The sequence below is a fragment of the Chionomys nivalis genome, chromosome 2 (assembly GCF_950005125.1).
Source record: "Chionomys nivalis chromosome 2, mChiNiv1.1, whole genome shotgun sequence".
In the NCBI taxonomy this organism is placed as follows: domain Eukaryota; kingdom Metazoa; phylum Chordata; class Mammalia; order Rodentia; family Cricetidae; genus Chionomys; species Chionomys nivalis.
Genome location: NC_080087.1, coordinates 133,719,685 through 133,745,196, shown reverse-complemented (window position 1 = coordinate 133,745,196; position 25,512 = coordinate 133,719,685). Strand labels below are relative to the sequence as shown.

The 25,512-nt window shown below is 47.6% G+C and overlaps 1 protein-coding gene across 4 annotated transcripts in view; it reads left to right on the top strand.

Moving 5' to 3' along the window:
- The window catches only part of Nrp2 (neuropilin 2), a 116,978-nt gene that overhangs the window by 59,861 nt on the left and 31,605 nt on the right, over positions 1-25,512 (top strand). For 3 of the 4 annotated variants that reach the window (XM_057753711.1, XM_057753703.1, XM_057753721.1), the window contains exons 9-15: positions 1,783-2,132; positions 4,562-4,706; positions 8,514-8,630; positions 11,320-11,460; positions 22,248-22,510; positions 24,018-24,114; positions 25,244-25,264. In XM_057753711.1, the coding sequence (XP_057609694.1) occupies positions 1,783-2,132; positions 4,562-4,706; positions 8,514-8,630; positions 11,320-11,460; positions 22,248-22,510; positions 24,018-24,114; positions 25,244-25,264 (1,134 nt within the window). Of the gene's footprint in view, positions 1-1,782; positions 2,133-4,561; positions 4,707-8,513; positions 8,631-11,319; positions 11,461-22,247; positions 22,511-24,017; positions 24,115-25,243; positions 25,280-25,512 lie in introns of all 4 variants that reach the window. The other variant, XM_057753693.1, reaches the window with a different exon arrangement.

Sequence of the window (25,512 nt, the reverse complement as noted above, 5' to 3'; positions counted from 1 at the left end):
GTAGACACAATGGGGGCGTGACAGACCCAGTCCTGTGTGGCCTTATTGAAAAGTTGGATGGACAAATTAATAACCAGAAAGATGATAAATAAATATAAATTAAAAAAACTCTGAAGACTATCTGAGGACAGGGCCTTGTGGCCCTCAAAGTGTTCTACAGTGTGCTTGCCTGGCAGGTCAAGAAAGACTTCCTTGAGGATGGGTCATACTGAGGTCAAAGGCAAACGAGACACTACTTCCTGAAGAAAGATTGGAAAGCAAATCCCTGCTTGTTTGTTGGCATTGTAGCAAGAGAACTGAGAACAGTGTTTGAGGATAGTATCTGAAGGAAAAATGGTGCTCGAATGGTTGTAACCCAAGGACTGTGTGTTGGTGATCCCCGGAGTGGGAGACGGAGCCTTTGTAGGCTGGTACCATGGTCTAGCACCTTGGCAGTTGGACTGGCAATAGTATGACTGTATACAGGTCATTTCCACTCTTTGAACTCCATCTAGGAAGGCAGTTGCTCCTTTGACCTGCAAGGGTCTTCATTGCCCATCTCCTACCTGCCTACTTGCCATCCCATCTCTGCCCCTGCACCATGGTGTAATGCTGCTTATGGTTTCTGGTTCACGTACCCCGTGGCTGCACTTTCTCTCCATCTCTCATGACTCTGCCCTGTAATTTACCTGCAGTTAGAAAGGACGGGCAGATCTTCATAACGCCTAAGGTGATGCTGGTGAAGAAGTTAGAAAGGCAACAGTTTGACCCAGACCATCATCCATTCCTGAGGCAACAGAGTCACGATCTGTATCCATTGTTCCTCAGTACAAATCCCTTGTCACGTTCAGACAAAGACCTGGCTTTCTCCTTGTGGAGACATGTTATCCCAAAAGGATAGTCTTCTGTCCCTTCTGTGCTGTTGGCGACAATGAGCAAGGATTTACTTAGCACTTGTGATCCACTCATTCCCTGTTCCCTCAGTCACTCTATAAAGACCCTGCACTGAGACTTGAGATAGAGAAGTGAACAGAATGAGGTCTCAGGTGTCAAAGAACTTTCAAGTTAGTGGCCAAGATGGATAGAAAACCAATACAAGAAGGCATAATTATGAGCTAGCTTACAGGTGCTCTGAGGAGTGGAATGAAAGATTTGCCAGAGCCGAATGTGGGCCTTATACCCCAGGTGAGCAGAGGTTAGTCTGATAGTGAATACGGTGATGGAGAGGGTTTAGGGAGAATCCAAGGCAGTAAAAAGCTCTGGTCACACACGTGGAGGACTTGTTTCTGAGCCCAGGAAGGTTCCCATCTTTTAGGTAAAATAATCTTCCAGGAAATAATTCGATTCTTTCCTCCTGAGCGCCACTGCACTCATTGAGGGTCGGTCAAAACTGGTGTCACAGATGGACTTGGCGACATACATTCTCAGAAGCCCTGGTCAGAGCAGTGAGTGCAAACGGCTAACAGTCACAGAGTCCTTAGGCACACCAGGCTCTAGCCTAAGACCTGCTCTGAGGTGACTAACAGAGTCCCCACCATAGCCCTCAAGAGGTAGGCACTGTTGAGGGAGCCCATTTAGACTTGGGAAACTTGATGCACGGAGTAATTAAATCACCTGACCAAGGTCAACAAGCAGAGTGAACACAAAACCAGGCATTTGGGGTCCAAGTTCAGACTCTGAGTCACAATGCTATACAGCTTCAGAATGCAAACTAAAACAGTAAGCACGTGGCCTGAGATCTGATGATCTGTTTAATGAGTGGGCCTCAGCCATGACTTGTGGTCTTTTCCTTGTCTCTCCTAGATGCTCCCTGCTCCGACATGCTGGGGATGCTCTCAGGCCTCATCGCTGATACCCAGATCTCCGCCTCCTCCACCCGAGAGTACCTCTGGACTTCCAGTGCTGCCCGCCTGGTTAGCAGCCGTTCTGGCTGGTTCCCGCGGAACCCTCAAGCCCAACCAGGTGAAGAGTGGCTTCAGGTGGACTTGGGGACACCCAAGACAGTGAAAGGTGTCATCATCCAGGGAGCCCGTGGAGGGGACAGCATCTCTGCCATGGAAGCCAGGGCATTTGTTCGAAAGTTCAAAGTCTCGTACAGCCTAAATGGCAAGGATTGGGAATACATCCAGGATCCCAGGACTCAGCAGCCAAAGGTAGGCCATTCTCAGAGAACTCTAATGCCATTCTAAAGGGGCGTTAAGTAGGGTGCAGGGAGTTAGGGAGCTGATTTCCCTTCTAGCAGTCACCATCAAACCCCATCAGCCCAATAAAACAAGTATCAACCAAGAGACTATGTTGTGCCAGACCTGGTTTTTTAATTTTCTACAAAGTTTATTATTTGGTCATTCACATTTTGGAGATGACAGAACTGAGGCTTATGTTCTATCCAGGTCCACATTGTTTACTAGTGCCTGAAACCAAAAAGTCAGTCTTCAAAACCCAGACACTTAACCAGTGCTCAACACTGCCTGCTTATGAAGTCTGGTGCTCTTCTCATCCTCTTCTGGATAGAGTTTCTTTGAAATGGGCCAGACGTCCCAAGGGGATGTGGTTCTTGGAGGCCAAGCTATAGAAACTGCGAGTTACTTCCAAAAATAACTGTTTTTTCCTTTGAATTTTCTTAGTCTTGATTGCTCAGATCTTTCGTGCCACTTACCCTGAGTATAAAAGAAAGAAAGAGAATGATGGTGAGCCAGAAGTACCAGGCCAGTGCAGCCTACCCCTGCCATGAGAGAAGGGAAGGCTGGCCTTCTTCACCTTAGCACACTAGGAGTCCCAGAAGGAAGAGCACTTCCTGTCTCTTCCCTTTTCCAATTCATCTTCTGGTAGGCCAGGCTACCTGGTCCTCATTTCTGTAGAAGTACAGTATTTTTAACAAGGGAAGGAGTCATCCCTGTGATAAGCAAGGCTTTGCTTTTTGAATGCAGAGACTAGGGCTAGGTTGGAGGTTTTACAGTACTGATGTGTACTTCCAGCTCACAAATCTAGGGACTTGGAAAGACTTGGGGTTTGGAAACCAGAACCTCCAACCAATAGAGCAGAAACTGGACCACAAGTTCCCTGGTGACAGCTAATCGTGGCTCTTTTGGGGAAAGAAATGATTTGGGGCAGTTTCAGAGCACGTCCTGCCTAAGGCAGATGATGCATCCTGAGTACCTGCAGATGTCTTGATTCCCCAGGCATTCCTGGACATAGCCACCTCAGCACCTGGACTCTTCCTATGTGAAGGACTCTGAGGTGGTTCTAAGTGGAGTTCCCACACAGTTCCAATTTCTATCAGCAATTTTATGCATTGTCAATCTAGGAGAGGTTTCTTTTGGTAAAATTGCTTCTGATAAATCGAGGTCTAGAAGACAATCTCGGGCCATCAATTTGTAACCAAGAGAATGGTGTTATTACCCTAAAGAGGCAGTGCTCATTTATCTTTCAGACTATCAGCGAGTTGGGAACTATTGGTCACTGGGATCCTTTTGTCCTCATGCTTCTGGGGATTAAATAACCCATAGGGCCTCATTCATGCAGGCAAGCATGAGCTACATGTTGGAGTTTCCTCTGAGTTCTACATCCAGAACAGCCTCAAGACTGCGAGCTGAGATGATCCAGCTTCAGAGAATATCCCAGTCAGGACTTGATCATAATCCTAAATTTTCTTTGGGTCCCCATAAGATTATCATGGCCCCCAAATCATCAGGAAGTAGCCTAGAAAACCACGCCCACAATCCCAAAAAGTGGATTATGGATCTTGTCTTTATCCAGTGTGTTGGTTGCAAATTGTTATGGACAATGGTCAGAAGAAGAAGCTTAACAAAGGAGATTAGACTCAAAGTCTTGTTTTGAAAGGGAAATGCCATGGGATAGTTCTTTTGTACACTGTAAAGATTTGTCACTCATACTGGTTTAATAAAACACTGATTGGCCAATAGCCAGGCAGGAAGTATAGGCGGGGAGACCAGACTAAGAGAATTCTGGGAAAAGGAAAGGCAGAGATGTAGTCACCAGCCAGAAACAGAGGAAGCAAGATGAGAATGCCTTACTGGGGAAAGCTACCAAGCCACATGGCTAAACACAGATTAAATTTATGGGTTAATTTCAATTGTAAGAGCAAGTTACTAATAAGCCTGAGCTAATAAGCCAAATAGTGTTGTCATTAATATAGTTTCTGTGTGATTATTTGGATCTGGGCCAAAACAAAAAGCTCAGTCTCCATCTAGAGCTATATTCCCATCTCATTCTTCAAAGCATTAGAAAAAGAAAACACTTTTTTTAAAAATAAGGCAAGGAATCTGGACTGTTAAACACAGCCATTCCTGCCTTCTGTTCTTCCTGGCCAAGGTCAGCTTAAATCACATTTGGAGCTTAGACCTCCCCTGACTACGGCCACTCTAATGCTCCCCAATTTCCATATTGCAAGGTCCCTCCTGGACTTTCCAAATGAACAAAGACCTTGGTTTGAAATGAAGTCACATGGTAATGCTCCATGAATCAACCAGAAAGCTGACTTTTGGGTTAGCTGCGGTGGTGGGGAGAGGTGAGTGGAGAGGAAACCCCCAGGAGGAGGGCTGAGCAACCTGTCTCCCTGCAGCTGTTTGAAGGGAACATGCACTATGACACTCCCGACATCAGAAGGTTCGATCCAGTTCCTGCGCAGTATGTGCGGGTGTACCCAGAGAGATGGTCACCAGCAGGCATTGGGATGAGGCTGGAGGTCCTGGGCTGTGACTGGACAGGTAAGGGGGATTTCTTCTTCATGTCTTGCTCACTTGGTCTTGTGGTCTTGGCATCTTGGCAGGGGACAGGGCAGTCAGTCTTCACTGCATACCTACTGTCTGGTCCCTGCTGCATTCTCGGGCCACCTCTGAACTTGGAGAAATCCCTCAAGGGAAGCGTTTTGTCCTTTGTCAAGGATCACTTCAGTTCCTCAACAGGAGTCTCTAGGAAGACAAGTCTTAACTACCCACCGCCTACCCAAATTCAATTAGACCCCAGCTCTTCAGGCCGGGGACAGTGGCTGTTGATTTAGGAAAGAAAAACCCTCTCATGACAATAAAGTAATCGTTTATGTCTGAATCTGGCCTCCAGATGTCAGAGACTCAGACTGCATTTTCCTTTCAAAGCTACATCTGTAAAAGGCTTGTTTGCTCAGGAAAGACACTGGTGCACGGTGTATCTTCCCAGTATGTAACCCTGCTAGGTAGCACAGGCTGGGGCACATGCCTCCATGACTTCTCCCTGTGAGGGTGAGGCCCCAGAGCTCACCCTTACCCCTGCTGGTTGCTGAAGGATGGAAGACCTTACCTACCCTTCTGAGTCAGGTCCTACCTTGCCTCTGGCTACTGACAGCCTGGCAAAATGAGCTCAGGCCCCACCCAGTACAATCAGGAACCCCTAGCAGGCCATGGCTCTCCTGCTTCTCCTCACCAGGGCCCCAGGTATTCCCATTTTCCTGTCTGCTGTACCTGTCACTGGCTCAGGCGACAGGAAGGCGTGAAGGATTAATAAGGGCATATCAGGGGAGTGCTTTTGGCTCCCGGGGAGAAAAGTGCTGCCTGTGTGCCGGCTGCAAACACACAGGGGAATCCTGTGCAGAAGCGCAGGCCAGGAGTGGGGCCCCAGTTCACCTCTAGGCTTGGAATCCATACTAGGAGGAAGACTCATTGTCTTCCAGTTCCATACACACACACACACACACACACACCTGTAAGGGTAAGACTAGGCCCCCCAAAGCCTGAATGCTTATCACCTTTGCCTCGTAGATACTAAAAACCTACCTCAGACACAAACTAGTTTCCTTTACCTACCTGAGACTCCAGAATTAAAGCTACAGAGGATCCAGAAACGTCTAGGATAGTGGTTTCCAAACATGTTTGACCATGTGCCTCAAGTTAAGCTGAATTTCCACTGAAACATCACCTTCATTGACAAGCACGCACATACATGTGCACACGTGGAAAGTTTTCTTGGATGCCAGAAACAGATTACTAAGCTCAAGTCCTTCCCTGGCAGTAGGTGCAGAACCTAGGACAAATTCCTTCCTCTCTTGCCTGGAAAGCGGGGATGGCACCGGTCCGTCTCGAAGCCCCACAGCTGTCGTGAGGGTGGCAGGACATTTAGACTGCTGCCCAACACTGGCAAACACAACGGAAGGAGTTTCTCTCACACACCAGGCGGTACTCAACCTTACTAGGCAAGACACCCTGATAGATTGCAGCTCAGACTTCTCAAAGGCGTCGTAACCCATTAAACCCATTCCATGACCTACCGCCCTTTCACAGACTGGGAAAGAGTCCCAGGAAGGTCACCCAGCCAGTTGGGAACTAAGTCCCATTTCTCTCTGGCCCCTTCTCTCCTGTCCCATGCGCCTCCTAGACTTATGGCCAGCTGGACATTTGCTAATGTCCTCCTCCTCTGATTGTCCCTCCAGCCACAACTTGCCCCAGATTGCCCTGGTGACAACCGCAGGTTTCCCATTTCAAAGTCCAGCCCTGCTCTTGGAAGATCAGAGTAGAGGCGTGTTAGCTTCTGCCCAGGCTCTGAGTCTTTGAAGTCTCTGACATCTGGTTTTAATTTTGGAGGAACGCTGCTGTTTGTGGGCAGTTACCTCGGAGCACCCAGTAGAAACAGTGGGCACAGAAGCTGTCCCCTGTTTCTCCACTTTCCCTCACACACCCTGCCCTCCGGTCATCTCACTGGCCCCTCACTGCCCCTGGGTTTCACTTTATCTCTCCCCACCAGCTGACTCTGAAATAGTTCTTAATACATATTCTTCTTGTTTTTAACATTTCCATCTCTGCCTGCAACTGGCCCTTGTTTCACTTCTTGTTTTTCTTTTATCCCCCCAAAGGAAAACAGAAAAACTGAAGGGCTTGACTGAGCGGGTTTGGTAAATAGTTTGACAGGGCTGCTCCACCTGTTAGCCAGTGCGTTTGGGTTTCAAATGATCACTTCTCACCCTGCCACTCATAGTTTGCTTTACAATTGAGTCTGAGATTCAGTGACATGGTGACAAATTTGAACTCACGAATTAGGACACTTCGAGGCTATTTGCTATTTACTTTGAGCAAAAGGCAGACACGGTAGTGGGGAACTGGAAAGGTTACGTGCGTAGTATTTAATAGCAGAAAGGTGGGAAGTCGACCGTGAAAAGTCTTTTCAGGATTTTTACCCATTCCCTCAGCTCCTGACTTTATTAAATAGTATCCTGAAGGGTACACCACAAAGACACCTAATCACATGCACTAGCACTAAGGAGCTTGTACAAAGGCAGGAGGAACAATGCCCTCACTTCTTCAGGGCATCTACTTAGAGGAACTCTTGGGTATACTCACCACCACTGCACAACACACAGGTTTCCAGGCCCTCCCGCCCCACCCATGACCTGACTCACAACCTCATTCATTCCCGAAATAGTTGATGAATGACCGCCGGGTGAGCAAATAAACAAGTGATCGGATGGGTGTGTGAGTCACCTCTGGCCCAGGTGAAAACCCGCGGCCTACAGCATGCTCTGACCTAGTCAGGGTAATTGTGTGCTCCTTATTATAACATTTGTTATAAGTTGCCAGCATTTGGAAGCCTGGAGATTTTACTAAGGGTTGGTAGGCTTCTCTGGCGGTGGGGGTGGGGGATTTTAGAAGAACTAGACAGACTTGGTTATCTCTTCTTTGGGCCTCTGTCTTTTGAATCAAGTCGTGGTGCCTTGGTGTCCCTTTGCCTGCAGCCACTATCTGCACCACACCCGACTCTTCCCACCCCAGTCAGCTCCCTGCAGAACAGTAACTGTATCCAGTGGGTGTTTTAACTTGCCATACCTTGACAAGAAGGTGTAGCCCAAATTACTTCACCTAGCCCGAGTCTCTTTAAATCTATTTTCCCATCTGTCCATGGCCATGAAACACCACCAGAGCCTGGATTTGGGCTTCCTAAGCTGCTATTTTGCTTACAACTTTGGTGACAAGTGCTTCTGATTATTTTATTGTAGGTGGGCCCCACAGGCCAAATTGTTTTATGGAGTTAGTTTTGAGTCCAAATAAATCCTGTCTAGCATAGTGAAAATGTGTTTTGTAAGAAAGCAGAGCCAAGCAGCGAGGCCCACCAGCAGTCATGAAACAGCAGAGAGCTTGGGGCCCATTTCTCATGTAATCTCAGTAAGCATGGAGATTTTTCAATCGATTTTGGTGTGCAGCATTTTGATCGTGTGCCCTACGCCACTTTGGGGTCAGTGTCATCCGCCCCCATGGCTGCCACTATTGTGCCGCCCTTAGAGCCTCCACAGTGGGGTCAGGAGCCCATGGCTCTGTGCCCACGCCTGTTGCAGCTTCTCCAGGAGTTCTGGACTGTTATCAACTGCAGTGACCGTCATGGCTCCGCTGACAGTTCCCAAGGGTGAGCTCAGGTTGTGTGCACATCTGTGTCTTCCCTTTCCTGCTCACAAGTTCACACCTAGAAAGAAGATTTTAGTTTTTGGCTTCTTCCCCTGCCGGGTCACAGAACATCCTGCTGGAACATTTTTCTTTTCTCCCTTCCCCTTCGCGCAGACTCAAAGCCCACGGTGGAGACACTGGGCCCCACCATGAAGACTGAGGAGACTACCACTCCATACCCCATGGACGAGGACGTCACGGAGTGTGGGGAGAGCTGCAGCTTTGAGGACGGTAAGCACGGCCATGCTCCTCACAGTTCGCCTGGAGTGGCCCGGGATCCAGCAAGAGCTTGGACTTACAAGAGGGTTCACGGAGGTGCAAACACTCACAGGCCTGAGGCCGTGGCTGCTAGGAACACTCAGATGTTGTACCAACTGGTATAGCCCTATAGATACAAACCTGCTGCTAAGGCAAAGGCTCGCGTCCTCGCTGCCTTGATTAAAGTAAAAGCAGCCCCAGCCCAAGAATTAAGAGCAGGAAGAGCTTCTCCTGTTAGCTTGTGTCTCAGCCGTATGAAGACCTGGTGTCCTTAGCCCACCAATTAGCCAGAACCAAGGCACTTCCCTGTGTCTTGCAATAGCCTTGATTTACAAAACTGTAGCAGGATGATTCTGCCAGACTGCGTGTCACATCTCACAGGCCTGGGACAAAGGCAGGATGTGAGGGACCCTCAGCCAGTTCTCAAAAACCCAAGATGCTAGTATTTGGATCATCTTTTCACATGGGAAATCTTTATTCCCCTTTTTGCTTTTTGTCTTCGAAACATATCCAAGGTAGATAAAGCCAATGATTGGAAGATCTGAAAAGCAAGTGCTGTTTTTATTCCTACTGTTCAGGTCACCATGGATTAGGACACTCCGAATAAGTCACAACTTATTATAGCACCTGGCATTTGGGGTTGCACTTTTTAAGTTTGACAAATTCAGTTTACATTAAATTGCTGCTTATTATTAAATGTTCATTAAACATAATGAGGAAAGATTAGCAAAGAAGCTTGAGAAGGGACTTAAAGATGTCCTTAGCTGATGGAGCCAGGGAACCTGCTCACAGCCGGAGGGCAGCATGGGGAGCTACCCGGATGGTATGCAGGGCTCCAGAAATTATTCAGGAAGAAGAGTGGGGTGAAAGCCAAAAATTAATGCTGAAACTGTGGGGCTGAAAACTGAGAATCGAATGCATGTGTTTTAGGGAGTGTGCTCTGGTATATTGTGTGGGTAGGGGACACCGTTGGTCAGGGTTAGCTGAACACAAAACCTTGACATTTTAATGAACTTTTTTAGTTTCATAATGAGAAGTGGAGAATCTTCCAAGATATGTTCAAGACAGAGAGCTGAAAAAGAAACACATGGAGTTAACGCATGGTATTAGATTCAGAGTTAGCGTGGCAGGAGCACGGGAATGGGGAGTCTAGCTGAACGGCAATCCAAAGGAAAATTTAAGGGTTCTGCTGCAAAATTTCAGAAGTTTATTTTTAATATAATTTTACCGTTTACAGTGGTTTGTTTGATTTGAGGTTTCTTTGATGGTCCCTCCCTTCTTTTTAGTAAAAGATCTTTTTGTGGAATTTAGTTCCTAAGATATAGTATGCATATAAACATTGCAGAGGAATTATGGTATATTGAATTACCCTGTATTTTTGAATGGAAAAATAGGCATGTGGAGAAGTTTGGAGAGAAGGAGTGGTGAGGGCTAGAGCCTGACTTTCCCAAGCCACAGGTTGATGTTTCTGTGATGGGTTCCATGTGTTTCCTTTCCACGCCAGCTGACTTTGGCTAAGGGTGGGCCAACATTAAATGTTCCCTCGTGGGCAGGCGGGACACGGTAGGGTCTGCGGGCAATCTGCGTCCTGCTGCTGAGATCAGCAGTACCCTTGCCTCTAAAGCCCAGCATCCTCCACCCCATGGTGGGCAAATTTGTCTCTACCCAGCTGCTGTTGCCTTTGGACCATTCTTAACCTTCCCCAAGGAAATTCTTCTCTGGGAACTTAGGAAGGGAAGTGAGAAGGCCAAAGACCCCCCATCCCCTGTCCTGGCAAGTATCCAGGTTTGGGTTCCCATTTTCTCTTTCACCACCTTTGTACCACCCCCTATTAATTCCAAGGTTAGCATTAACTCATACTGGGTTTATAGATCTGGGTGGAACCCCAGAGAAAACCCACTTGGTTCCACCTTTGGACTCAAGTAGGTAACTCTCTAGAGCAGCCAGGGTGAGCTATTGTGGTCACTTTGTGGGGCTGCAAGAGAACACTTTCTTCCCTCTCAGCTCTCAGGGGCTCCCCACGTGTACTGTGCAGTAACTGGCATGACAGGCCTGAGCCCCCAACCTAGCAGATAAAAACACGCCCCATCCTACTCAGCTCTGAGCTGGGCGGCTCCAAGGGTGCCCCAGCCCATCATTCTCACTCCTAACATATTAGATTTCCCTCCTGACAACGCCAAACTATCCCATCCCTCCGGAATAAGGGCTGTGTCTTTGTCTCAGCCAGAAGTTCCCTGGCATTGAGGTCTCCCCATCACTTCTGAGAGCCCGACTGGCAGGACTTGAGATGATCCTCTCAGGAGCCAGCAGTCCGCTGAAGACATTCTTCCCTGGCATCGTAGGGAGTAGCAATTTCCCCACTTGTCACCTGTATGAGGTAGACAGATGGGGCTGATTAGACCCTGAAGCCATTTGGGGGTCTCTTTATAATTGCCTACTATGGGAACCACTGGCCGACTTGGTTTTCATGCTGGGAAGGATGAGACCAAAGCCTAACCCAAAAGTCAGCAATCGCCAAGACGAGAGAAATAAATGAGCAAAGAGAACCCCTTCTCTCTGTGCTTCATGTTGAGGCCTTGCCAACCATTGAAGGGTGTCGCTGTGGCTGCATGCTGGGCCCCTTTGCTTGCTGGCCTTTTGGTTACTTTTATTCTCCTTTTAGACAAAGATTTACAACTCCCTTCTGGATTCAACTGCAACTTTGATTTCCCCGAGGAGCCCTGTGGTTGGATGTACGACCATGCCAAGTGGCTCAGAAGCACCTGGATCGGCAGTGCCAGCCCCAATGACCGAACATTTCCAGGTAAGGCAGCTGAGACATCCTATGAAAGATGGAAGGCCAGCCTTCCATCATCATCCTGACTCCCTTGCAAGCTTCCTAGCTTCCCACCACGGGGTAGTTTTCCCACAGACATCCATCCGCACATGCCTGGCTGGTCGATGGCTCCTAGCCTACTCAGGATTTCAGGCCAGTCTGAAGTTGCTAAAGAGAAAGAGAAACCAGGATAAGTGAGAGAAAACAGCCTTGGGAGATTCTGAGGAGATGGTAGACATCCTCCAGTGTCCTCTTGTTCCCTCAGCCAGCTCTGGTGCCTTCTGGAAATGTCTTAATAATAGGCTTTCCAGGGATTGAAACAAAACCCCAAACTTGTATGATAAGGTGCACACACATTCAGTGGTAAAAATACTCTCCCCACAGTTCATGGGTCACAAACACGGGGTGGGGCCGGGACATGCAATGACGGGGCTCAGGGAGTGTATTTTCACTCTACAGATGCAAGGAACCTAAGTTACCTCTGGAGACGAATATACTGAAATGATCAGGAGATATTGAGTTGAGGGTATTTATTATTCTCCTTTTTAATATAATTTAATATAGCTTATGTAATTTTTAATAATGATTATATTTAATTGGCTAGTAAAGTTTCAGAAAATTTAACAAGTAGTGTTCACAAGCCAGTATGCGTTGGTCCAAAACACTCTGATTAGCTTTCAATTTTCATCCACCTCCTGCCTGGCTCTCAGATGCCCATAAACAAGCCTTTGGGAGAAAAGGGGGTTAATTCTGGAAACTTAGCAGGCTAAATGTTGATGAGGATCACTGGGAAAAGACTAGAAAATGAGAAGGGGAGGGGCTCCCCTCTCCCGGCTTCTTCAGAGCTGCCCTCACCCAAGCGCTGATGGTGCCCGGTCCCTAGGAGTTCCAGGAGGGAGGAAGGCTTAGAAGAACACTTGGGGCCAGTCTTCCACCATAGCCCACAGTTGCTTTCCCAGAGGGTCACAGCATCTGCTCTGAAGAAAAACATTTTCCTATTTCAAGTGTTTATCTCTTCAGCCTTTGAGTGCCGGCTCAGAGAGATTGTATCTGAGGATCACCACAGCCTCAGGCACAGGAGAGAGAGCACTTACCCCAGCCCCAGCTCTACTCCCCTCCCGGTCCTGTTCTCGGCAATAATGTTTAATTAATATAATGAGCCTCCTGCATGTCGGGAAGAAAAATACTTATTTTTATAACCCAACCAGGATTTTTCGTTTCATTTCCTCTCCTTTGAGACTGGGTCCAATTAATTGGTGGTTTTTCCCAGCCCCCATCTTTATCTGAATGTAAGGAAGGTGAATGAGGTATATGTGTGCATGTGTTTATATTTTGTCTGAAGGCGAGATAGGGATTGAGGAGGGGAGGGTTCTAAGGTGCAGCTTGGCTGGGGCACTCTGACTAAGGTTGTACACATGGACTCTGTGTAGTAGGAGGATTGATCATTTCTTATCCAGGCCCTGCTTTTAGTCCTTTCTAATCCTCTGACTCCCCCCCCCCCCCCCCCCCCCCCCCCCCCCCGCATACTTCTAAAAAGGTTTCCTCTGGGAATGTCTGAGGCCTGAGGCTAGCCCTAGACTACAAGGCCACCAGCAAGCAGGCAGCAGTTCTGTCGCCTCCCCTCTGCCATAGTCTGCACCTCTACCCACTTTCTTAGACCCCACCCTCACCTCAGTACCTGGTCCCTTGACCCTTGCTTCACTACTGGTTGGGAAATTATAGTCTTTGTCTTCGTTTTAGCTGATTCATTCCGCCCTGCAGTTGGAGAGGGCTTCTGGGAGCAGGCTAAGGAATGGGCAATGTTCCAACCTTTGATGAATAGGATAGATGGGGACAGAAAGAAAAGTAGGGCGATACGGAAGTGCTGGATCTAACGTTGAGAAGGAAAACGCTTGTTCTCCTGTAGAGGAACCACTGGAGTTTAGGAAAGCGACTTGTGACCTGACCCCAGGAAACAAAGTCACAGTTTTGTTTTCGGAATCCTTCCCTTTATCCTCGGATGATTAGAACACCCATCTTCTCTGTTTCCGACTGTCCTGCTTACAAAACTCCAAATCACACTGTAAGCAGACGATAGAACCCTTTCTAGCAGTGAGAAAGGAAACAGCTGTGCTGGGCTCAGGGCGGGGACGACGCTGATGGGTGCAGAAGGCCTGGCGCCTGTCCCCAAACCTGAGAGCCACAGTGTCACCCGCCTGTGCTATTCCACAAAGAGAGGCCAGAGCCATTGTTCTCTGGATGCGCACAACAGGCTTCACTTCATAAGGAGGTAAACAGACGCCATGGCTGAGAGAAGGAAGGATGAAGGGAAACGGGGCGGGGCAGTATGGCCATGTTGAAACACTACACAAGTGTCCGTGGAAACTACTTACATTGCTCAGATGTTTTCTGATTGAGTTGTCTTCTCGGTCTCTTTCCTTTTTCTGCTCCCTTTTAAGCCCGCAGTTAGCTCTGTCCCTTTGTCTAGTGGTAATGGTTGCTCCAGGCTGACAAGACACTCACTGGTTTCATTCCACTGTTTTTGTTTTCCAACATCAGTCTTTCAAGCCACTCAGAATTTCTTTTTTTAGCTCTTGTGGCTGAGCTCCCTAAAGTGTGTTCATACCAATGCCCCTCCCGCTGAGGGGGGGGAGGATGTGTTCCAAACTCAGTGACCCCCCTGGTGGTAGCCGAGGAGCCTGTCCAGCCTCTCTGACAAGTCATTTGCCTTCCTCTGAAGCTACAAAGGCAGCGGCAGCGTGTGCTTAGCAGAACAGACGTATTTTCTACAGACATGCTCTGACGCTTTGATATAAACAGTTCCAAGAATGATGAGAGCTGGGTCTATAAGGAAGGATACAAGCACCCCTTGAGGTGATAGGGTGGGTCTGGTATCCAGTTCTCCAGTGTTGGGTAAGGAGTCCCCGACTGTTTGTGGCTATTTATATCATAAGTTTAAAGAGTTTCATAATTTTAAAATGGTTTCTGCTGACTCTTCAGTCCTGCCGTGGCGCTGGTCCTTTTTCAGGGATGCAGGGACTACATTGTCTATACGTGAACCACGTCATCATCAATACTGTATTAAACAGTACTGCTCCAGCACCTTGGACATAAGCAGGGCAACATCCTTGTTGTTGCTTCTGTAAGTTGGTTTAGTGAAAACCAAGAAGCAATGAGTTAGGGGGATGAATTTGCCTGAGCTGGTTCTTGAAGTGTTGTACTTGGTAGCCACTATTTTGACTTTCCTATGTATGCCACTCTGTCTCCCTCCGCAGCCGTGGGAAATTTCCAAGGGACATAGCATTAAGGACTATTTGGGGGTCACACAGAAACAGTATTCTAAGTAAACAGTAATACCAATAGTATTGATAGTTGTTGTTTCTGTGATCATTATGACTGTCAAGAATGAGGTAAGACCTGGGAGTTGTGGTGTTGTCGTGTAATCTCAGCTACTTGAGAAACTGAGGTAGCAAGACTGAAAGTTTAAGGTTCGCCTGGGCTGCAGCGTTCAAAACCAGTTTAGGAAGTTTTGCAAGACCCTGTCTGAAAAGGAGAAAAAAAAAGGAGAGCTGAGGTTGTCGCTCAGTGGCCAGAGTGTTTGCCTCATGTCTGGGAGTATCTGGGTTCAATTCCCAGCTCCACTGGGGGGAAAGGGAGCGAGAGGAGAGGAGGTAAGACCATAGATTACAGGATCCTCCCCCACAGCTTCCTGGGTGATCCACTGGGATCTGGAATGTATGCTCTTTTAAACACTGTTTGACCTTGTGAAGTGCGATTACAATGTTACTTTGCTTCACGGACCAAGAGCCATGAAAGCATCTAAAGAAAACAGGCAAAGCCTGCTTGGACTAGGACACCCTTATGAAGGATCTCTGCCCAGCTCAGGGAAGGAGCCGAGGCAACTGTGCCTCCGCTCGGGTTCGAAGAAAGCTCTAGTGGGAGTAAGCCAAGAATCCAAACGTTCGAGTTTACACATGTTGGCTGCCCTTCAAATATCAGAAGTAGACCCTGCTGATTGCTCACTGGAGTTGTTTGGATGCAGATTTGGTTGCTATGAGCTCCAGCAGAGTGGGGGACCAGAGCTCTGATGCACCGTGTATGTGCAAGGGAGAGGATAAAAGGGAACTGTGCCTGAATGTGGCTGGTACAAGTTTATGCAGAAATCAAAGGAAACAGCGGAAGGATGAGCTCACAGTAAGCTTGAGTTTTGACAGTAAGCTAGCCATGCATTTGAAATTCTGAATCTAAAAATCTCTCTCTGAGCTCAAAAAAATCAGGTATCAGCTGGCAAATTCAGACCCTTGAATGGCCTCAGTACAGTGGTTCTCAATCTTCCCAAAGCAGCAACCCCTTAATACAGTTTCTCATGTTGTGACGAGCCCCAATCATAAAATTATTTCGTTGTTACTTCATAACTGTAATTTTGCTACTGTTATGAATCGCAATGTAAATATCTGATTTGCCACCCTGTGATAGGATCATTTGACTCCCCCCCCCCACACACACACACAAATGGGTCAACAAGTTGAGAACCACTACCTCCGATTGAATCACCTTCAAAGGGGGTTGCTGGAGGACAGAAAACTGGGGCTATGGACCCGTAATAGATTACTAAAGGACAGGGAGAGATGAGCTAAAAATAAACAATAGTCAAGGGATAATTTCAGCTAGACAAAGAATAGAGGCCTCTTGTACGATGGGAGAAATACATTCCTTGTGTGGAAAAGATGACGAGAGAGAAGCTGCTATCCCCGTTTCCTGAAAACCACGAAGGACCGACTTGATAAGCAAGTGTCAGAATGAGAACAGAGCTATCTACACGGCAGAACTTTCTGTGGAAGCTGACACATCCAAAAAGTATCTCCAGGTAGCTGCCTGCAAGGACTGGCCAGGCTGAAGACTTAAATGTCCGTGGAATGTTCTATCATAAACCTTGAAAACATCCTGCCGAGTTCATCCAAAGTCAATGTTTCCCTTAACTGCTTGTTAATTTGAGGACCTTAGCAGAGATAGGCTGACCTTGGGAGGCCGGCTGAGGGGCTGACTCATGTTTTCAGTATGACCTATACTAAGAGGCTCTGTCTCCTGCTTTGCCAAATATTCTTTCAGATGGCTGTTCTAGTAGGAGGGCAAGATGCTAGCCAGGAGATGTGTGTGAGGGACAGATGGCGTGTTTGGCTTTGCGATAGCCAGGAGGATCAAGCTGGTGATTTATTCCCGGGTTTGTTAAAGGGGAGTAGACACAATTGAATTCATTGCGATTGGCGCAGCCTCAGTCACGTGGCCATAGGACACTTAAGCTGCTGAAGCCAGATGGGGTCATAAATCGCCAGGTGAAATATCAAGCGACCCTTCTTTAGACAGCATCGGGAGAAGTGCCTGAATGACTGACCTCTGCACTTCCTCGCTGCCCTATTGAATTTGTGTTGTTCATTCCCATGTGGTCGCTTGCTCTGTGTCGTTGGTGACAACTGAGTCAAGAATGCAGCAAATGCCTCCCAAATATGTCCTTCAGGAGGACAGGAACTGAATCTCGGGGACCTTATTTCTTCCTTCTCTTTGGACAACTGAGTGCACTTCCTTTCCATTGTCTTTTTGTTGGATGCTATCCATTGCCAGTTTCCTAGCCATCAAACACAGAGCAAGAAGGAAACTTCCGGAAGGCAGGGTCGGGTCCTAGCTAGCCACTTGTCATATTAGAGCAAATCCTTGACAGTTCAAAGGGTTCTCCCTAATGGCAAGGCAAGTCATAAAGCAACCCTGTCCCATGCCATGCCAACCCTTCTTTCTACCAGGTAACTGCCAGCCTCTGGGAACTTGCTTAGCATCTAGCAGAGGTAGGCCACAAGGAATATTTCAGAACGGTCTTCACTTTGAGAATGCAGGAGTGCCAGAACTGAATGAGAGATGAAGCATTTAACTCCAAAGAGGGGTCAAGGAGACCCATGAAGACCCAGAGAGGAGACGTTAAAAGGAGCTAAGGTTGTGTTTCCTGGAGAAGCACAGACTAAAGGTCTTAATTCTCTCTCTCTCTAACTCTCCCTCTCTCTTTCCACCCTCCCCCCTCTCTTTGCCCTCCCTCCCCCCATGAGTGTGTGTGTGCCTTCTGGTGTCAGTCTTTACCTTGCGTCTTGTTTGAACAGTGCGTGTTTGTTCACTAATACACCTCAGACCAGCCAAGAAGCTTCCTTTGCTTTCCCTATGTCTTCCACCCATTTCCACGTAGAGGTACATTATAGAGAGATTTTGCCTCAGTTCTGGGCACCTGAACGTGGGCCATCAAGCTTGTGAGTCAAATACCTTATTTATTTAGCCATATTCCCAGTCCCCTGGACTTCTTAATACTTTATGAGTGAAGATATTTCTAAGTCAGAGGATAGAAACTGGCTGCATCCTCCACTGGATGGAGGAAGTGTGTCCACAGGACAGCAGGAAGTGTAAGCTGAATTTGAGATGTTCCTGACAGTTGGGGCTGTGGCTGGAAAAGACCTTTCTGAAGGGATGGATGGATGGCATGGTGTCAGGATGTCCCTGCATACTTCCTCTGGCCTATGCTAGTAGTCGTGTGTGTGTGTGTGTGTGTGTGTGTGTGTGTGTGTAAGAGAGAGAAAGAGAGAGGGGGGTGTCCCCAGTCAAGATCTAAGACAGTATCCCATTTTGTCCCATCTTCTATAGATGCTCACAGAAGGGAGTTGGCTGGCTCCCATAGTTGAGACAGTCTGAGAAATCATCTTATTTCAAAGAATGTCAAAGCCCTCTTTGAGATAACCCATACCTTTGCATCTTGCACTGGCTTCCCCAGGTTGCTGGTCTTTGGCCTGCGGGCAACAGTGTGTGAAGAGGTATCAGTAGCTCAGCTAATCTCTTGCTACAGCCTTGTTACCACTCAAGAGCTGTACAGGCTCCATTCTTACAACCCTTTTATATCCATTGTACAGATGGGAAGACTAAGGCTTTCAAAGGTTTAGAGCCTCAGGCCAGGATTCCACCCCAGGTGACGACGAGCCAGCGAGTTTCCTCAGGCCCATCTCCGTTCAGATCCTGTTTTCATCAGTCCTGGAAATATGGCCTCACATCTCCGAGCCTCAGTTTCCTTCTAGAAATGGAGAAGATAAGCTTGCTATGGAGTGGGAGACACATTTCCAATGCCAGGATTTGAGAGGAGCAGGCAGGAGGATCTTGAGTTCAGGGCCAGTCTGAGCTCCTTTGCAGGACCTGAGCAGGAGTTGGGAATACTGACTTCTGTTGCGCAGGGATGGTACCTGAGGGAGAAACTCCAGTCTCACACAGTATCTGTTCAGTTCCATCATCCCCAGTCTCTACCTTTTTCTCTCTCTCTCCCGTTCCTTGAGCTTTTCCTGGTCGGAGCCTCTCCCTTCACAGTGTCCCTGGTTCTAATCAAGCCTCTCTTCATGACAGGCAGGGATGTTTTGCAGCTCAGCGTCCCTCTGACTGATGTCGCCTGTTAATTCCTTAAATTTACATATCATCTTTCTTCCCTGGAGCTCATAGCACTTAACAGACAAGTGGGGCACAAATGATTTAACCGAGTGAAATCCAGAGGCCTGCTTGTCTGGAGACTCTACAAATGCGTGGATTAGCTCAGACGTCAGCGCTGAATTATGATCCTTCGGCTGCTCGTGCTTAGCACGCCACTAGCATTAACTCGGTTCTTGCCGTGGTCCTGTAAATCATGCATACTGATTATCAGCCTACTGTGAGGGGAGGGGGGAGAAGAAAGGAGGGGGCTCGGAGGCTCCGGACCAGCTGACTGGGAAGCCTTTGGCCTGGCTCAGTTCTAATGACAGGGTGGCTAGCTAAGATAGACCCGGATAAATCCTCGCAGCCAGCCATTCCACATCCCGCAAGCTCTTGGCTTTCCCAGTTGTAAGCATTCTGCTATGATTCCTTTGCTTAAGAATGCAAATTCACACAAGTGACAGAATTTCCGCCAAGCAATTCTCAGGCAGCAAGCGGGTCTTATTTGTGAAACTGTGAAGGGAGAAGGCTGAATTAGAAGTCTCTCAAACGTGCTTTCCTTTGTAGATGGGGTGGGGAAAGGAAGGACTTAGAAGTTACTGGAGCACAGAGGATCGGGGGACCCTCACTGGCCTGCCAGTCTACTGGGTGCCTACACAGGTTACCCTGGTGTGAGGTTGCCTCACCTTTAAAAGGGGGCTGTTGGCTCAAGAAAACAGAGGCAATGGCAAAAGGATTGCGTGAATCTGAAGGCTTGGCAGAGTCTAGCAGATTCTCCCTCTGTCCTCATTCTTTCTTCCTCTGTGTGTTTCTCATTCATTCATTTATTCATTCATGAAATCAAATTTCCCTGAGTAGTGTGATATACATGGACTAAGAAAAGGCGAGGCACACAGTATTAAACCTTATATGTGCAAGACAATCTGGGACGGGAGAGTGTGGAGTGACCCAGCAGGAGAATGGGCTTGCCCCAAACCTGATGGCTGGACTTCAGCCCCTGTACCCACATGATAGAAAGAAAGAACCAGCTCCCACAAATACTCCTCTGTCCACCAAACCTAATGGCTGGACTTCAGCCCTTGAACCCACATTGTAGAAAGAAGGAACCAACTCCCGCAAATACTCCTCTGACCTCCATGTGTGCACTGAGGTATGCTCATATGCACAAACACATGCACACATGTAAACATATGCACATACATATACATTACGTAAATAAAAAATATTTAAAAAAAAATCTTAGATGGTACAAAGACACATATGACCCAGTTAAGAGTATCAGGTGGTGGGTAGTTACCATGGAAAGTGACCTCAGCTCCTTTTAAAGGTGCAAGATCAATGGTATAGCCAACAAATACTTGAGTTGCTGAAAAAGTGGGGGTGAGTATTACATGTGCCAAGAGCTGGGCCATGTGGAGAAGAGGAAGAACCAAGAGGTGTAGGCAGGCTGAGACAGCGAGGCAGCAGACCTAGGGGGAAGCTGGTTTTCCTCAAACAGAGAGTGACTGAAAGGATTTGGGGCAAGAGCCATGCAGACAGCTGAAATAAAGAGTTTACTGCAGAAAAGTGGGGTATCCCTCAGTTAAGTCCGGGCTCTACCTATGGACAATCATTTCCTCCTTGGCCAGATCCGTTAACCTTTCTTGGTTTCTCCATTGTGTGCAAAGTAAAATTAGATGTCTTAGCTTGCAAGCGTAGAGCGAGCATGAGATGGGATAATATACGCTCGTGTGCTTTGTAACCTGCAAAGCAGTCTTGAGTTGTAATTATTATCATTAATATTGGTAGCAGAAAGATCTGATGGGGAAACAGAGGGCTGGGGGACCACTGAGTGTCTGGTGATGCTATCAGCAACCCTTCCTCGGCAGACCCCACCATTAACGTCGCGCTCTGGAGGCGGCCCCTCTCCCTTATCTGTACCTGGAACAGGCCTGCTGCTGGAAGGTCTGCTATAGGCTTAGTCCTCACCTAGCAAGATGATGCCCCCAGATGTGACAGCCGCAAATCAGACATCCCCATCCCAGAGAGGGTGCTCGCCCAGGCTTCTGGGATGAGAGCCTGTCCTTCCACAGCAAACCAAAGGTCCCACCATCAATATTGACTGGAAAAGCTCTGTGCCCACGTCTCAGGCTAATGTGACATCATGTTAAGAAGAACCGGAAGTGTCTGACCCACTCACAACCCAAGCTGGTTACATACTGGAAATATGTCCCTGCCCCCCTTGCCCGCCTGGCAGAGGAATTTAGCAGACCATGACCCATGCATGTCTCAGTGCCCAAGGCAGATTGTGAGACCTCCCCTTTCTCCTCTGCACATTTGCTCTCTGCTCGCAGGCTGGAGTTGCCCATCTCTGCACACGTGTCTGCAAGGCCTAGGGGCTGCCAACCGTAACGAGAGCTCAGCCTTCTGCATAAGTTCAGATGGGTTTAAAACCAATTTGCCAAAAAGGCCATTCTTGAAGCATTTGGACAGTGAACCTTAATTTCCCGGGACATGTATATTCTCTGCTAAACACACAGCCTTCGTTATGAAAATGGCCATACCTCTTAAACCGCTGGTGCTGTGTGTGCATGGGAAAAGCCAAGTTCAGGAAGAAAGTGGGATGTCCGGCCACCCCCACCCCGATCTGCTTTAGGTTGAAATGAGTGTCTGGGTGACAGTTACTGAGGCCTTGGCATCATCTGGCAGAGGCAGAAGGTTTTTAATGTCTTCCATTTGGACAGTGCCCAGCCAGACAACAAAGGCTCGAAGCATAAGCCACCTGGCCAGAGTCACCCTCCAATCCAGCAGCCGCTTCACCCCTATAAACTGTCCCCTTATAATTCAGTTCAATAGACAGCATTGACCCTTTGGGTAAGCCAGAGATGGATAAGACATGGGTCAGGCCTCTTAGAATCTAGAGAGAAGAGACAAGCTTGTACACAGGCAAGGTTTCAAGTTGACCCTGGCAGGGACTATATATGAAAAAGACGTGACCCAAATGATCCAGAGAACGGGAACAGGGACCCATGTGACTTGAAGAAGGAAGAAAGAGCTTCAAGGAGACGCAACATTTGAATCAGGACTCTGAGGGAGCCTTAGAAAAAAGCTCAGCAGGCCCCACATGGTGGCACACACCTGTAGTAAGAGCACTCAAGAGGCAGAAGCAGGAAGGTTGTAAGTTCAAGGCCAATCTGACCTACATAGCAAGACCCAACACGTTTCAAAACACCAAAAACACCCCAACTCCAGCCCGACCTTCTGATGGAGGGGCCGCAGTTACAAAGTGGTGTGTTTCCCAAGCACTTACCACCTGTATTTGGATTTGTCTTCCTCAGATGACAAGAACTTCTTGAGACTACAGAGTGACAGCCGGCAAGAGGGCCAGTATGGGCGGCTCATCAGCCCACCAGTGCACTTGCCCCGAAACCCTGTGTGCATGGAGTTCCAGTACCAAGCTACAGGCGGCCACGGGGTGGCGCTGCAGGTGGTTCGGGAAGCCAGCCAGGAAAGCAAACTCCTCTGGGTCATCCGTGAGGACCAGGGCAGTGAGTGGAAACATGGCCGCATTATCCTGCCCAGCTATGACATGGAGTATCAGGTGAATCAGGGGAAAGAAAAGGGCTCAAGACGCAAGGGAATCATTGTGATTCCTCTTTCAGTATTTCAAAGAGCCTTGCCCATTCATCATTAAGGGACGCGGTTAAGCTCCACTGTTTTCATTGTGTTTCCTATGTTGCTATGGCAACTAAATGACACTCTTATTTGTTATTCAGAATGAGCCTATCTCAACACCCAGACTTGGTTCTTTGTTCCTCCTATTGCCTTTTATATTGCTGAAATTTTCTCCGACAAATGTTTCTTCTCTTCATTTTATTTTAGACTGCTATCAGGTGGACTGACAAAGGGATTCACAGGCCAGGGAAATAAACACAAACAGCCTCTCTACATCCGCGGCAGTGAGGCTTTCAGAATGGGGGAGGCTGGACCGTGCCCCCCCCCATACCTGCTCCAGAGAGCAGGAATCCAGGAAGGGCCTCAGATGGATAAACATTAAACTCTGTGGCCAGTGGACCCGGGAGAGCCCAAAACAAGTGGCTTCTCTCACTCTCTGTCTGTCTCAGCTCCAGGAATTGCTTTCTGTTATCTCTATCCCATGGAACAGGAGACTGTGGCCCCGATGGGCACACACATCTGTAGCCGCATCTTGGGCAGGGGTAGACAGACACACTGTGGATGAGGTGACTGAGAAGCAGCCAAGGCATTAACCTGCTCCTCCCCCGATGAAGAGCAGCAACAGATGGCTGGTCAGGCAGCCAACTGCTCCTTCAGCTTGCCAGAGGACATGTGCTCGTTTGCAGAAAGAACCTGGGGAGGGTGAGAATGAGGAATGATTAAAGACCACAGAGCTGAGGGGCTTCCATGCGCAGGCTGAAGCATCCTGAGACCCTCGGTTTGCAACCTGGGTCCCTACTTGCTAACATCAGTGCTGGGATTAGAAGACCCTTGGAGTTTTTGTCTCACCCCCTGTAGGATGGGCTTCTCCAGGCAGAGCTCTTGTCTTAATAGATTTTGTTACTCTCTCACCTGTGTGCCTAAAACATAGTAGATGTTCAGAAAGCAGTTTTCTTGTTGTATTAATGGATCTCTAAGTCAGTGTGCAGGGAGAAGTCACTTAGAAGGCAATGCAAACCTAGGTGTCTCATGTTCCTCTTTACCCTCACCTGCTCATGGCCTCTAAGTTTTCAAATAACCTAGGTTGAGAATTTGAAGGATTTATGAGAAAGGAACCTCAGAAATAACTAGGGAAATTTTAACATCCCCCCCTCTTATGTGTGCTCCAATTGTGGTCCTTTTAATCAGTATATTCTTGTTATTGGACAGCAATATCCATCAACTTGCTATATTTTCTTATCCTCTCAAATATGCACTTGATTTGAACCAACTCTTTTTAAATTAAGATCTCAAGAGATCTAGCCATGTGGTCCACAGATGTGTACCAGGTGCAATGACTCACGCACACACACACACACACACACACACACACGGCTCTTAGCAGAAACTGGGAGTCTTTACACTAACCATGGCTCTTGTCCTTCTGACTCTAGATTGTGTTCGAGGGAGTGATAGGGAAAGGACGATCGGGAGAGATTGCCATCGATGACATTCGGATAAGCACTGATGTCCCGCTGGAGAACTGCATGGGTATGTGACTACCTCTCTCTTGGTGGCAAAAGGCAGCAACTGCTTTTTTTAAACACAGTAGGTAGGGCTTAAAACAGTAGTAGGTAGGGCTGCGCTTGTCTGTAGAGGAGGTGAAGGGTGGACACGGTTGTGTCTTGGGCTGAGGCTGCGAGGGGTATGATATGAAGTGAAGGTTTATATCCATCTCCCAATCAGAAATAGATGTGCATTAAATATATGAAAACTCAGAGTTTCATCAGACTCCAGTTTTTAACAAAGAAAATGCTACAGGCCAAGAGTACCTGCCAGTCAGAATTACATGCTGGAAAGGGTTGATGGACTTAATGGAAGCCTTCAGTGGTGGACAAAAAATGGTACACATGCTATATAAGAATGATAACACAATTACCCACGTCGTTCTTTCACCTGAATGAACTGCAGGGAAAATTATGGCATAAGAAATAAAATGTTACATTTTGCTTTTAAGTTAATTCTAATGCCCAAGAGTCTGGAGTTGTAGGGTTAAGTGTGACATACCACGGGACCTGTTTAGAAAGGACACCCCTAACTAGCTTTCTGGTCAGAAGTCCTACGAACCAGCCCTTCTGAAATGCACATAGTTTTGCTCAAGGCTTCATCCTGAAGCAGGGGTTTCCCTAAGGGGACACTGACCACCTCCCATCAGAGCCACGGATTTTCCCCCAAACAGAAAAGGATCCCGAGAAGGAAAAGGCTTGACTCCAGCCAGCAGAGTTGCTGTAGTAAATTACCAAGTGCTTTTCTTGGACCTTGGGTCCTAGGTGCCTGTTCCTAGTGATGTAAGAAGCAACTGAGACTTCCCCAGTCCTCCAGGCAACTCTCAGGGCTTGGGCATCTAAAAGTAATCCCAGGTCTGAGAAAGTAATCAGTACTAAGTTACTGATTACAACAATGCCGTTGGGACCCGTTGTTCTATGAGGATTTTTTTGATCCAAAGCAACTTGAGAATCCTCTCTAGTCACCCTTGCCCAGTGATATTGGACACAGTCTAGAAAACATACAAGAAATGGGCCACTTTCTGTAGTTACCAAGTGACCTTACAGACGCCATCTTTGTTTGTTCAAGTATTTCTTCCCTTTCTCTAACTCAAAGTTGTCTTTTTTTCTTTCAGAACCCATCTCAGCTTTTGCAGGTGAGGATTTTAAAGGTAAAAAAAAATATGCTCGTTTTGTATGGCTTTTTCTCTTTCCATGTGATGTGAATTTGGTGAAGGGAGCAATGCCCAGTTTGACAAAGCTTGCAGAAGAAAAAAAAGGATGCTCCACTTTCTCACCACTAGGTGGCGGCAGCGACACCCATAGTTACTGGGGATTGAGATTGTCAATGTCTCTCACTTAATTAAAGTTTAGAAACCTGTAATAGAGACAAATAGGTTACAGA